At 39.2% G+C, this 15,094-nt stretch overlaps 1 protein-coding gene across 1 annotated transcript; it reads left to right on the forward strand.

Moving 5' to 3' along the window:
* The first annotated feature begins 1,944 nt into the window (after positions 1 to 1,944).
* On the forward strand, positions 1,945 to 7,341 carry gpr157 (G protein-coupled receptor 157). The gene is made up of 4 exons (XM_084099171.1): positions 1,945 to 2,955; positions 4,084 to 4,297; positions 5,914 to 6,108; positions 6,285 to 7,341. Exons 1-4 carry the CDS (start codon positions 2,579 to 2,581, stop codon positions 6,498 to 6,500), a joined length of 1,002 nt encoding a protein of 333 aa, XP_083955297.1. The 5' UTR covers positions 1,945 to 2,578; the 3' UTR covers positions 6,501 to 7,341.
* The last annotated feature ends 7,753 nt before the right edge of the window (positions 7,342 to 15,094 follow it).

Below are 15,094 nucleotides of genomic sequence, written 5' to 3' on the forward strand. Positions count from 1 at the left end.
CGGCAGACATTTTAAGTCAAAATATACATATGAAGTGTGACATTTAGGACAGGGACATGGCGGATTATATGTCTACACTTCACTTAGGGCAGGGTCTATGCTAATGGAGGGGTCCGACAGCAGTTGTGGCAGGGGCCTGTGCAATGTGACGTCACAAAAGCAATCTGCAAACGGCTTGTCTTAAAGCAGGGCTCAGTAATTTCGGGATTTCTTCGCTGTATTCTCGCTTTTTGCTCGCAGGTTTCTTTCTAGAGCTCCCCCTACAGCTTCGGAATAGATATTTGACAACACTGTTGTAAAAACTCGTTGGCGATTCTCAGACACCAGAGGCTAGTAGATCAACGACATCAAAGCAGATGGGACATTCTTTAAAACGTCTTCTTCATTCGGGTTCGAACAGCGTGAGGGAGCGCAATAATGACAGCATTTTAGCAGATTTCTTTTGGCCGTAAAGCAATTCGTTACATCGCGAGACCTGATATCACGCGATACTTCCTGACGCGGCGGCCGGCGTCCCGCTGGCTCAAAGTTGCAAGTGCGGATTTTCCGCTCACGGGCACCAGGGGGGTGCGAAACGACCACCATTCAACCCGAAATAAGTAATATAACCATTCCAGTGACTCCGAAGCTGTTCAGTTAAGGTAAAAAAGTTACTTAGTTCACCTTTAAGAGACTGCTTATGATTTATGGGTATTAAAAAAAATATGAATTAATTATTGGTGGATTGGATTGGATTAATTGGTGGATTTTTACCATTATTTTTACCACACACACTGCCAACACACATTTATGTTCAAACACCATGTAATAATAGGTCCCCTTTAATGGAGGATCAAGCAAAACATTGCTTTTCATTTTCTTTTCACCTCTTTTTTTCTCTGCCTAAAATAAAATGATGCACCACACTGGGAAAGAATGCTGCCGTTTTCTGTGAGCTTAAACATCATTGCTCTATTTGTGACAGTGAGATGAAAGGAGATATATCTACCTAAATTTAATCCTGGCCTAAATAATAGACCAGCGGAAACAAAAATATCGCTGGAAACTGAAATATGGGCTTCTGTTTTTTGACAAAAGCGGCACCTCCTTAACCTCTTGGTTAATGCAATGCAAATTAATGCAATGCAAGAATAAGCTTGATAAAATTACAAAAATGTTTCACAAAGAAAAGAAAAGAAAAGAAAAGAAAAGAAAAGAAAAGAAAAGAAAAGAAAAGAAAAGAAAAAATGACCAAGATCTTGAAGCTTGATTGAAGTTCACATTACGCCATCTAATGGTGTATTATAGTGATTGCATAATGTATTGTCAATAATTGCAGAAACAGTGCCGCATTGCTTGCACATTTAAATGCGTATTGTGTAATTCTCTCACAGTTCCATTTGGAATGTTGGAATGCAGATGTAAAATGAACTAGAGCCATCACCATCACTAATAATAGCTTTAAGCTTATTACTAGATGAATGACATTTGGTTGACAAAGATTAAATATCTAAAGAATAAAGAATGTTTGGAATCTTTGCCTATACAGTATAAGTGCTTTCTATTGGTGTTTGTTTCGGAATGAATCTTTGACGTGAATGAATCAAATATTGTGAGAAAAAAAACGATAGAACTGCTTCATCGTCATTTGTGAGGGAAATGGTTAAACATTCTCTCTAGAGTCCCTTCCCACAATACTTGTTTCGGTCGATTCGGCGTTTTTTTTTTTTTTTTTTTAGACGAATGGTTCCTTCCATGGCTCGCAAATCGACAGTCATTAGTCTCCTTCTACTTTGGTGACAGTGGTCCTGTCCCAAATGGCGCCATAAGCACTCTCGGTCTGTCTTCCTGCGAGTCCGCACTTTCGTGACGTAACGCCGCTTTGACTGTCGGGAAGAAGTCTGCGGGCTTGGCAAAGGTGCGCATCGAGGGCGCATATCGACCACAAAGGGGGCGCTCGCGAGCACCCTTTTGAAACCCAAAATGACAACCGGACACCCTACGGTCGCGTACGCGGCAGCCATTGTAAAAGTCTACAAGACCGAAAGTGCATATGAAGTGTGCCATTTGGGAAAGGTGTGCCGATGAAACCAACATAAATTGTCACTAAACGAATCAATGAACCATTCTGTATGAATCTTTTTAGTGAGTTGTTTCAAAAGATTCGAATCATTTGATGAATCAGTTCCCAGCACTAACGTTAGTGATTTCACCTTCTGAAACTGCAAAAACAAAGTTCGTCAGCTTAGATTTTAAAGGCTGGGGTACGTATGGATTGTTTTATAAAGACAATCGGGTTTAATAAGTAGATGGCGACACGTTGCAACATGTTTTGATGTGTTGTTATTGTCAAGACATTGTTTCACTGCCTCAGCTGTTGTGAAGAAGCTGTTTGACTGGCGTTTATAAAGCGTCTTAACGTTACATCGCTGGATCTTAAAGCCCGTCTTGTTTTCGGGGTAATGCTTCGTCAGGGGGACAGTGGACTGGAAATCTATTTATTTACAAGAGGACTCGATTTTTCAAATAAGGCAAACTTTTAACAAACATAAACACACAAACGGTGCCGGTAGATTTGAAAGAAGTTCACGGGAAAACTATGGCCGAGACGAACCGGACCGCCGTGTATGTTTACGAACAGGTTGTTATCCTGGCATCATGTATACTTTCGTTTTTTGGGTCACTTTTAATTATATGCACATATCTACGTTGGCTCGATTTGAGAACTACACCGAGAAAACTGCTCGTGTATCTGTCTGTGTCTGACCTTCTGTCTGCACTCTCGTACTTTTACGGAGTTTTGCGGATTTTTGACACTGATTCTGCGGATTGTATTGCGCAAGGAGCAATTTCCACTTTCGCGAACACCAGCTCATTCTTCTGGACCGTGGCTATAGCCATCTACTTGTACGTTTTTATTGTGAAGTCCAGCCAGAGACAGGCCGACAACTTGGTGCTGTATTTTCATCTTATCAGGTAAACACGTCGAAGCATTTCTTCACTGTCAGGAAGGTCTTAAAGGGATAACTTAGTTCACCAAAAAAGGAAAATTCTGTCATCATTTACTTATCCGTATGTTGTCCCAAAGTATGAGTTTCTTTCTTCTGTTGAAATAAAAAAGATATTTTGAAGAATGTTGGTAACCAGACAGTTGACGGAAGCCATTGACTTCCATAGTAGGAAAAGAAAAATACAATGGAAGTCAATGGCTACTGTCAACTGTTTGATTACAGACATTCTTCAAAATATCTTCTTTTGTGTTCAGCAACTCATACAGGTTTGGAACAATAAAAGGGTGAGTAAATTATGACAAAGGTTTTATTTTGGGGTGAACTATCCCTTTAAAGCAAAGGTTAACCCAAATAAAATTTAAAAAATCTTAAATATTCACTCACCACCATTATGATGTTCCAAACCTGTATGGCTTTTTATTCAGTGGAACACAAAAGCAAATGTTTGAAGAATGACACCATTCACTTTAATAGTATGGGAAAATGTGAAATCCCTTTAAAACATTCCAGGGTTGCTTATAGCGTCAATTAAACACATTTATTTGTATTCAATCTTACTTCTTTGTATTTATGAATTTATTTATTAATATTTAATAAACATGCAATAATTATTAATTTTAACATACTTTATTTGCTTTTGCAGTTTCAGAGTTTAGTTTGCGTATAGTTGACGTTTTAATGTAATACTAGGCTATTGAATACATTAAGTTGTGATATGTAATATTTGTACTTTTAAAAATGAAGTTTAAAGTTATATATGTACATTATATAGCCTAAAATCTAAATGTTGAAAGAAATAAAACGTCCATATGCATATGTCATGCTTATCCTTTAATTTAATTTACAGGTAATCAGGAGATTATTTATTTCCTTTATATATTAAAGGAATTTAGGAATGGAGAAGAGATTATTTATAATCAGTTTATAATATTTTGCCTTTAGAATCCTATTCCTTTAGCTTCATGAATAAAAAAGACAGTCAGTGTTCTTTACAAAGATTATAATAAAGGTTTTGTGTGAGAAGGCTGGCTCTCATGAACTCACTTGTGTATCCTGTTTCCAGTCTGATCTTGTGATTTGTGGTTTTTGTCAGCTGGGGCGTTCCTTTCGCCATCACTGTGGCAGCCCTGTCCCTGCACAAGATCGGCTATGACGCCTCTGAAGTGTCCGTAGGCTGGTGCTGGGTGAACATCCAGGCTGAAGACCATGTGATGTGGATGCTGCTCACGGGAAAGATCTGGGAGTTCATTGCCTATGTCACACTGCCAGTCCTGTACATCCTTATTAAGATTCACATTAACAGAGCAGTAAGTCCACCGCTGCTCATCACAGACAGTTTAACATTACAGCTTAGCAGAGTTTTACATGACATTTTCATAAACTCTTAATGGGTGCAATAGGCAAGTTAATGTATCTGGGAAATATAATAATAGCATAAAATAGTGATTTCTAGGCCGGGAAATGTCATGGAAATTAATAAAATCTTAAAAGGTCATAAAAGTATCTTTAGTTATGCTGAGCTATAAAATACTTCAAGGACTATAAACTGTGAGTGACTTTCAATCTTTGAAAAAAAATTTAAAAAATCAGTTGGATAAGTTATGGAAAATCACTTGTAAAAAGGGGTGGGAACCCAGTAAAGTTCATTGTTGGAATTAAATAAGCAAATAATATTAAAGACTGGCTGACATTCTTGTCATAGTAACACAACTACATTCTGCAAACCACATGTTTTAGTGATGGGGGTGTATGTTTATGCTGTTTCCTTGCAAAGGAAATATAAAAGATTTAGTATCACTTAGGTTTTTAGGTTTGCCAGCTACTTTAAATACACTTTAAATTGACAGGTCAGCTAAAAACAAAAATTCTGTCATCATTTAAACTACTGTTTAAAGCAGCACTCAGTAGCTTCGGGATTTCTTCGATGTATTCTCGCTTTTTGCTCGCAGATTTCTCTCTAGAGCTCCCCCCACAGCTTCGGAATATATATTTGACAACACTGTTGTAAAAACTTGTTGGCGATTCTCAGACACCAGAGGCTAGTAGATCAACGACATCAAAGCAGATGGGACATTCTTTAAAACGTCTTCTTCATTCGGGTTCGGACAGCGTGAGGGAGCGCAATAATGACAGTATTTGAGCAGATTTCTTTTGGCCGTAAAGCAATTGTTTACATCGCGAGACCTGATATCACGCGATACTTCCTGACGCGGCGGCCCGCCGCCCCAAAGTTGCAAGTGCGGATTTTCCGCTCACGGGCACCAGGGGGGTGCGAAACGACCACCATTCAACCCGAAATAAGTAATATAACCATTCCAATGACTCCGAAGCTGTTCAGTAAAGGTAAAAAAGTTACTTAGTTCACCTTTAAAAGTTGGTGTCGGTAAGATTTTGAATGTTTTTAAAATAAGTATTTATTTGATGAAAAATACAGTAAAACATTAATATGGTGACAAATATTATTACAATTTAAAGTAGCTGTTTTCTAATTTAATATGTTTTAAAATGTCATTTATTCCTGTGATGGTAAAGCTGAATTTTCAGCATCATTACTCAAGTCTTCAGTGTCACATGATCCATTAGAAATCATTCTAATATGCTGATTTGCTACTGAACAAATTTTTTTTATTATTGTCAATGTTGAAATCAGTTGTGCTACTTAATAATTTTTGTAGAAAACATGAATTTTCCTTCAGGATTCTATGATGAATAGAATATTCAAAAGAACAGCATTTATTTGAAATGGGAATCTTTTGTCACTTTTGAACAGTTTAAAGTATCCTTGCTGAATAAAAGTATTCATTTCTTTAAAAGAAATTTCTTAATGTTAATGTCACAACCACATGCATAAGTCATGAGCTGTTACTTTAATATTAAATATATCTCTTTGTGCTCTTTTTATTCTCTCTGTGATGTTTTTAAGCATGCAGCCCTGTCTGAGTACCGTCCCATCCTGACCAGCAGCCCCGTCTCTCACTCACTGTCTTCCATGGCAGACAGGAAGCTCACCCTCATCCCCATCATCTTCATCATACTCCGCGTGTGGAGCACCATCCGCTTCCTGCTCCTGCTGACTGACTCCCCTGCAGGGCACAACCCAGTACTGGTGACCTTGCATGTAAGTCACCTGGTTCCACTTAGTTAGCCTGAAATTAACTTAATTTTCTTCTACCTGAAGTCCAATTCTCCTTAGCATCATGCTGTTTATTTGTGTACTTCATCCAAGTCATTTATCTTTACTTGCCCTTATTGCATTTGGCAACCCAATGATTCTGATTTATTTATTTTTAATAGGGAATTGGAAACACCTTTCAAGGAGCTGCGAACTGCATCATGTTTGTGCTGTTCACTCCCTCGATTCGTTCACGACTGGTGGCTCTGCTGTGCTGCAAAGGTTGGGACAGACACTGGAGCTCAGAATCAGTGTCCCAGAACGGGGCAAATGCATATACGCCTTCACACAGGGAGGAAAACACCAGCCCCCAAACCTTGGAGAACAGTATGGAGTAAGAGCTACTAAGATCCTGCATCTGCTCCTGAACATTTAACTCTGTTTAAACGCACAAGGCTGGATGATACCAAGAGTGAAAGCTCTGACTTTATGGCTCTTTGCTGTGGTTCGACTTACATCAGAGCCTTATGCTCAGCCACCTTGTTTGACCAAGCGCCTTCACGGATTACAGGGGACTGTGGTCACATGCACAAAACCCACAGAGCATGGAACACAAATGCACTTTCTGTTACTGGTTTAGCTCAGCACTTTAGGCGAAAGGCTTTCTGTCTTCCAAATCTGTTTTCATTCTGCTGCCGCAGATATCTCATGTTCATTTAAATAGAAATGAGATCTGTAGCTCAGGGGAAGCGAGGATACAGCAGTTTATTATCTAGTGACCAAAATGGCAAATGTACTGTGAAGTGTTTTTACAAGGGATTTTTTTTCCTCTTTCTCCCAACAAAGCATGTGTTCTTAATGCAAAGTTAATGCTGTACATTACATCTATTTTGTATTTTTAAAGCATGATTTATATGGATAATATACTGTACTGATATGTATAAACTAATAGTATTTCTATTCTAGTATTAAACTTTTTTCCCTATATGTATTTATGTATTATGCCAATCTCATTTAATTTTATTCACTTTTTCTCTGTATATAGATACATGCACCTAGCTGGGCAAAATTTGCATTCAGGACACAGGCCACAAAATGGACATTTATTGTTACTTCACACAATGCCTTTGAAACACTGGGGAAGAAGTGCCTTTTAATCTTTGTATATGTAGTTATCAATTTGTACGTTATATTTTATCAGCATATCAACTGAATTCAATAAAGTGATTACCTTTCAGATTCAGTGTTACTGTAGTATTTTTTATATACTATTATAGTCCTTATATTATAGACTTAGCTTTTATTTTTATATTTATATTTATAGTTTTCATTTTAATTTGAGTTCAATTTTAAGTCATTTTGTTATGTTTTTACTAGTTTTTGTTTTTAATAATTAAATACTAAATAATTATTATTTAGTTAATAGATTTAGTGCTTTGATTTTAGTTGCCAATGCAACACTTCTAATTTTCAATCATATATTTTTTTTATGTCAGCTTTAATTCATATTACAAAAAGGTTTGTAGTAGTTGTAGTTAATGACAATAACCCTGGACAGATTATTGTGTGAGATATATCATTATTTAATAAACATTACACAGCTCTCTGGAATACTGACTTCTGATTGGTCAATCGTGGCATTCAGCAGTCGCCATTCTATACCCCTATACTGTATGGTGCTATATTTGAAGGGACAGCCATTTGTAGTGGTGTTCGAAACCATACTGGGCAGCCCTGGACATTATCAAGTGCGAGCTCAATATGCGCTCAATATACACCCTAAGGACCTGGACCAGAAAAAGGGGGTATGGTGTCTGCTCATCCTCAGTGGAGGGGAGAGCAGAGAGCATTATGGCCTGTGCTCTAAGGGTGTGGAAAGGCACGTAGCCTTTAACTTACTGTCATTAGGCCCAAACTCGTGGCAGGATGCATCCTCTGAAAGAGCCTGCAGATCCCCAACTCGCTTGACAGATGCCAGAGCCAGCAGAAGGGCAGTCTTTAGCGAGAGAGGCCGAAGGTCGGCTGCTATGAGCGGCTCAAACAGAGGGCCTTGAATGCCCTAAGGACTGTCGACAGGTCCCAGGATGGAACCTTGTTGGGACGAGGCCCATTCAGCCTCCTGGCCATCTGAGAAACTTGACTATCAAGTCGTTGTTTTTTTCCCCAACTGACTGGCCAGCTATAGGAGTGTGGTACGCTGCAATAAATACCACATATTGAGCATGGATGGTGTGCATCTGCCGACCAGCAGCTCATGTAGAAATGAGAATATTGAAGCGATCTCGCATGATAGAAGGTCTACATCCCGGGCTGAGTCTCCATTCCCCTGGAGATGGTCCATTCCGGGACAGCATATCTGCTCCCGTGTTCATGGAGCCTGGTACGTGTACCGCTCTCAATAAGCGAAGATTGTACTGAACCCACAGAAGGAGGCGGCCCGCCAGCTTGTTTAGCGGACGAGACCTGAGACCCCCTTGGTGATATATTTGGGCTACCACTGTCATGCTGTCCGATCAGACCAGGACATGGTGCCCTGAGTTCTGATTGGAACTCCTTGTAGCACTACCATCATCTCTAGGTGTGCCAGTTCGTCAGCCAAAGCCAGGTCTGTCGTTGCATAGGGCACCCCAAACAGTCTTTGAGGCGTCCATCACGACTACTTTTCTTCTGGAAACAGAGCCCAGTTCTACCCCTAACTGATACAGATGAGCCGTCCCCAATTCTGAATGACTAGCCTCTGAATTTTCAGATTGCGCTCCATCGAAATCCAGGCCCGCATTTGTGCCGAATCAAAGACTACCCCTGGAAATTACATGTGTTGCCTGGGGGACAGTGAGCTTTTGCTTAGATTGATCCTGAACCCTAGACTTTCCAAGTGGCTGAGGAGCAAAGATCTGTATAGTTCCTCCTTAGATCTGCATAGTTCCTCCTTCGATTGGGCTAAATTCCTCCTTCATCCTCCTTCCTCCTGCATAGTTCCTCCTTCGATTGGGCTAAGAGCAGCCAATCGTCGAGGTAATTCAGGATGAGTACTCCCAACTGTCTCAGTAGGGAGAGGGCCGCATCCACGCATTTCGTAAAAGTGTGCGGAGCTAGGGACAGTCCGAATGGTAGCACTGTATATTGGTAAGCCACCCCTTCGAATGTGAATCTCAAGAACGGTCTGTGATGAGGGGCTATCTTGGAATGAAAGATCAGATCCACTGATAAATTCACTGATAAAAACCAATGCCCTGGGCAAATCTGTGAGTGGATTTGTTTTAAAATTAGCATTCTGAACGGCCGTCTTATCAGAGCACAGTTCAAACATCTCAAATCGAGGATGGGCCGGAGGCCGCCATCCTTCTTTGGAACGAGGAAGTAGCGGCTGTAAAAGCCTGACTCACTGAGGGCTGTGGGAACTTTTTCCACAGTGCCCTTCACTAGCAGAGCTTGTACTTCGGCTCAGAGGACGTGAGCATCGACGTCCAAGACTGAAATGTGAATCACGCCCCTGAATTGGTCTGTGAGTGAACTGGAGCGAGTTTGAACTGAAGCGAGATAATCAAACCCCGTTTGATTATTTCTAAATCCCAAACCAACACGAGGGGAATGGATTCTCAATCCTGGCTCCGGGCGGTGATGGGCTTGAAGAGTCGCAGGTGGCAGCTCACCGCACTGTGGCAGGGGGGCTGACGCTTGCGTTAGGATAATGAAGACGAGGAATGCTCTTTTTGTTTGTTTTTGATTTGATTTGCTATAACAGTGGAAGGAAGTCTGGGCGCGCATACCACTGGTGGGGCAGACCCTGTACCAACAACAGACACAGCGCCTCCAACGCCCGGAACTGAACAGGGGGTTGGGTGGTGATCACATGGTCACGTGGTCCGGACTTAGCCTCCTCCTCCTTGTGCCCGAAACATCAGGGATGCTTGGGCTGCTCGGGATCTAACTTAGGGTGAGGTCCCTGGCGCTTAGCTGGGCGGAAGTTTATTTATAACATGTCAATTCATTCGGGGCTCAGACTCACTCTCCAGTTTAAATCTAGATTAAAGCCATCTCTTTAGCCAAGCATTCACATAATGCATCTCATAACCTTATACTCCAGTTATATCAGATCAAATGCACATGATTATCTTTGCTTAAAGGTGCTCTAAGCGATTTCACACGTTTTTTAGGCTGAAACATTTTTGGTCACTATCCGTTAGTTGCCTGTCCCCCGAACACACTGTAAAAAAACATGGTCTCTGTAGACAGCCCAGGCTTCACAAACGGCAACAAAAACAAATTGAGGCAACCTGCACCACGAAACATAACAAACAGTGTTCCAGCCAATAACTGACCAGAATGATTTGGGGGTGGGGGTTGGGGGGTTAGTGCACGTGCACATGAAGGGGGGTGAGGGGAGTGGAGGAGAGAGAAGCATGAAGAGGGAAGTTAGCTAGAGGAGAGATGTCCTAGACAATGACAACAACTAACGTTAGAATTATATTTTCTTGAATTTTGACATGGCCGAAACACGACCAAAGAGACAACGTTCCGATGAACAAATAGCAAAGAAGAGGGAAAAGGAGAAGGAAGGGAGGGGGAGGGGACGGGATGAGGGAGGGTCGAGCTAGCCTCCGTTTTGTTTGCCAATACTTCGAACGTCACCAAGAAGTGACGTCACCCAACATTGCTTAGAGCACCTTTAATGTAATGAACAGCAGCTACGCTAATTATTTTCCATTTGCTTTTCTGTTTTATCTTGGGATGCCCATCCTGAGGTAACTAAAGAGGTATGTCAGCTCCAGTTTGAATCCAGCCTCTTATGAAGACTTCAGATGCCCCAACACCTGTGAAGAGAGAGCGCCAACTCCTGCGAGGAGTCAACATGCACCAATGCTAAATTTTTCTATCCTACTCATTTGTTAACAAACAAGTATTCATTGCTTCAACAAGCTCATTGTTTCTGCCTTAAATTAAAACATTGTTTAAATGAATACATTATTAGCCAAATGTGTGATTTGTATATATAAATTTCTGAAATACATAACTTGGACACAGTCATAACAGATCACTTTAAATTGTAATGTAGAAATGCATTTTCTGTAAAGCTGCTTTGAAACAATATGTATTGTGGAAAGTGCTATACAAATAAATGTGAATTTAATTTAATTTAATTCACTTCTCCCGAAATACATGAATGTAGCCGGTGAAGTAGGAAAAGAAAAAGTAAATTTTATAGTTACCTAATACCTACACAATGTGTATCTGATATGAATAAAACCCGTCATTTATATAGTCTTTTTGATGCACTGAATATTCTTATCACACCGGTGTGATCGTACGCTCCAGGGACCAGCCTGGACTGATCACACCGGTGTGATCATACGCGTACGTCAACAAGAAGTGACGTCACCCAACATTGCTTAGAGCACCTTTAATGTAGGGTATGCCTCAAAGTTGTAATGCCTCAAAGGGTTGTAGTGATGTTTGAAACCATACTGGGCATCCTTGGACATTGTCGAGTGCACTCATTCCATCCCACAATGCACCTCAAAATGTACCATCGTACCAAATTACCATTTACTGCATTTTGTCATTCTTCCATTTATTTACATAAAGCAGCTAATGAATCAGAAGTTCACACACATTCACAGAAAATAGCTTACTTTACTAGAGTTGCAAAATAAGGTGGATATGCAACTGGCACCAACTTGCATCTTGGTTATCATTTATAGTGAAAATTACTTCTGTTATATTATTGTGTACTGTATACTAATATTAATGTATTATTTTTTTTGCTATTACAATTGTTTATACATTCTAATGGACTATTTTATTTCTTAGCAGACCCTTTAAATTCACAATGAAATGGAAGAAGTCTTTTCTTCCATATTGTGACATATTCGAGTGTAATGCATTTTTTACCTGAAGGTCGATTTTTGATTAAACATTATGAGGAAAAAAGAAGAAGAAAGAATCATTCACAAAAAGATCAATAACATATATTTGGAAAATAGATAGGGCGAATTTTTATTTCATGTCAACTTTAAGATAGTAGTCTATGCTGCAGTTACTGACATCAATATTTCATGACCGAGTTTATTTTTTAAAAGTATTGCACTTATGTTGGCAGCTCCACGTCTGCTAAAAAATCAGAGGTGTCAATCACTGTAAGCTCTTTCTTGACCATAATGTCTGTATGGAGACAATCTATGTGGTAAGTATTTGTAATTCTTTTTAAATGATTGCGCAAGCATTTTCACACAATCCTCAACATTCAGCTTGAGTCAGTGCGGATCTCTCTTGACGTTAGCTAATATACATTTTGCGTGCCTGAGCTGTATCTGAGCTTCTTGAAATATTTGATAATATATGCTGTATAAGAGATTCGGTCCATGCAGTTTCACAGTTATACACCAGCAACTTCTCCATTATCTCAGCATGATACCAGATCTGCTTTCAGTTAGCAAGAAGAGGAACTATTCTGAGGATAGCTGGGAAAAGGGCACAAGCTGAACACAACAATGGAAGATCTTTTGTTGATTGGTCATGTGGGCTGAGGGAAGCGGATGTTGGATATATTGCCTACCTACTCTGGTATCGCTAATGCTAAAGCAGAGTCAGTTGACAAGCCAGTCTTGAGTAGCTCATAATAACAGTTTATTGACAGAGTGGAAACTGGAAACAGTTCAACAGTCATTTTTGAAACATGTACCATTAATTTCGGCATGTACACCTATGCAATTTAATGTTTTACTGGCAAGCTAGAACAAAAAACTCACTTTGTTCAGTCATTTTAGGAGCTTAATTGTCACTTAAGCACATTATCAATAAAAGTATCATTTAGAAAACAGATTTACCACTGTCCACTGTGATTTACAGAATATGTATTGGATTCACATTTATTTATACACACACACACACACACACACACACACACACACACATATATATATATATATATATATATATATATATATATATATATATATATAAAGTGAATCCAATACATATTCTGTATTTTGTTATCTGGTGTATCTTAAATGTGCTGAGATAATGGAGAAGTCGCTGGTATGAAACTGGCATGGACCGAGTCTCTTATACAGCATGTATTATAAAATATGTCCCCCTGAGGATGTTTCTGAAAATGTAAAAAATGTTCATGTGAAGGATTAGAAGATAGCCTACATTAGAATATACAGTTTGTATAGTATAAAAATAAATGATGTCTATGGAAAGTTCCCATAAAACATGCAAACCCAATGTGTGTGTGTGTGTGTGTAATATTAATGGTTTAACTTAGATTTGTATAAATATGCATAATTTGCTATGTATAAAAATGAATCTGTAAGCAAATGTAGCTGCTTTGCTTTTTGAGTATTTTGTTTTCCTAATTTTAAGAGTTCATACTTTGAATTCAGAATAAACGTATTTAATTTTTTTATTTAATTCATTATTATATTTACATTATTTAAAGATGACTCAATTTAATAATTTGTCATACAATTTAAATGCAATCTATAAGACGTCATATCTGGAATCGTAAAAGACTGAAATATTCTTCTGAGTTTATAGACCTGACGTATTTTCAAAGATACATTTTCAGATTAAAATAATGTTATTTTGTGGTCTGGGATTTTCTGGTTTATGGCTGATTTTGGTATATTACTGTTCACTTTAGTGTCCATCGCTTGGGAATGTTAGAGCCCAATGTTGGCATCTGCAATGACTGCGTATCACTGCAGAGGACAGCCTAAATGAGAGCTTTTTTAAACCCGCACAGACCTGACTGTAAGGACACACACCTCACCACAATCCCCAGTGGGGTGTTCAGCCCTCGACCTGCTGAAATAAACAGCTGAGGATCTCTGTTTAAGTTGATGAGGTCCAATCAATTTGATTAATGAGTTGCTGAAGGAGGAATAGGAATGAGAGAATCTGCAGTGCTGCACTGCAGGAGGGAGCGGATACTGGTCAGACAGAGACCCCTGCTGTCCGTGTGACACTGATCAGTGTTTGGGGACGCTGCTTTTTCTCAAAAGTGGTTCTGTAGGCCTGAAGTAGGCTACATTTTAAAGAATAGATCTGATCGATTGTAGGCTACTCACTTGGAAAGTAAAATGATTGTTTAATTTCATTATTTTTGTTTGATGTTTTTCAAATGTAGTCTTAGGAGTTGCAGCCAGGAGGTGAAGAAGTCAGGTTAATGAAAGCTGCAACTGTTTAACAAAAACTTTAATTGTTTACTGTGACCTGCATTTTACAGTGAAATCACATCAACTGCACAATTGGCGTCAGTAGTAAATTTTTCATTTTTCATTTCTAATTTCCAAGTAATTGTTTTATATTGTTTACTATCAATCTGGCAGCCCATCAGGAAATACCCTGGATCATGTCTCTTGCTCGTGTCCCCTGAGTCATCATGTCCCTCTATCATGTGTCTGGATCATGTCCCTTGAACATGTGCCTAGATCATTTAATATAAGTGCCAAACAGGGAGTAGGCTAGTAGCGACGCTATTTCGAAAAATTTGGTAAAGAATTTATTTTAAAATCATCGCTATGCTTGTTTAATAGGAACACGCGATGGCAGATTGGACAAATGGTTCGCTCATTTGTGTCGTTTTTTGTTTTGTTTTTCCAGAATGAGTCAAATAGGCCAAGCACAACGACCCAAATCTGTTTGACCTCAAGCACTGAATCGTTTGTAGGTAGGCTTACTTACTTTATAAGGCATAGTTATAGAACAAAAAGAGCGCTGGATAAAGTGGAATATTTAGCTAAAAAACACTAAAAATCCAACTAATTAAGAAATTCTTTCAGATCAACAGCTTGTGAAAAACTCCATACAGGTAAAGACACGAAAGTGCTTACTTGCATGGTAAACCGTTTTTTTTCCCCAGCATGTATAACAACTATAGAAGCCGATAGTGCAAACACTGTAGCCTACACATGAATATGGTTATCAATGTTCGGAACAAGATGTTATTTAAAAAAAAATGGTATGCTATTTCAAAACACGTGCT

Source organism: Abramis brama (genome assembly GCF_963993115.1).
Source record: "Abramis brama genome assembly, chromosome: 22".
In the NCBI taxonomy this organism is placed as follows: Eukaryota; Metazoa; Chordata; class Actinopteri; order Cypriniformes; family Leuciscidae; genus Abramis; species Abramis brama.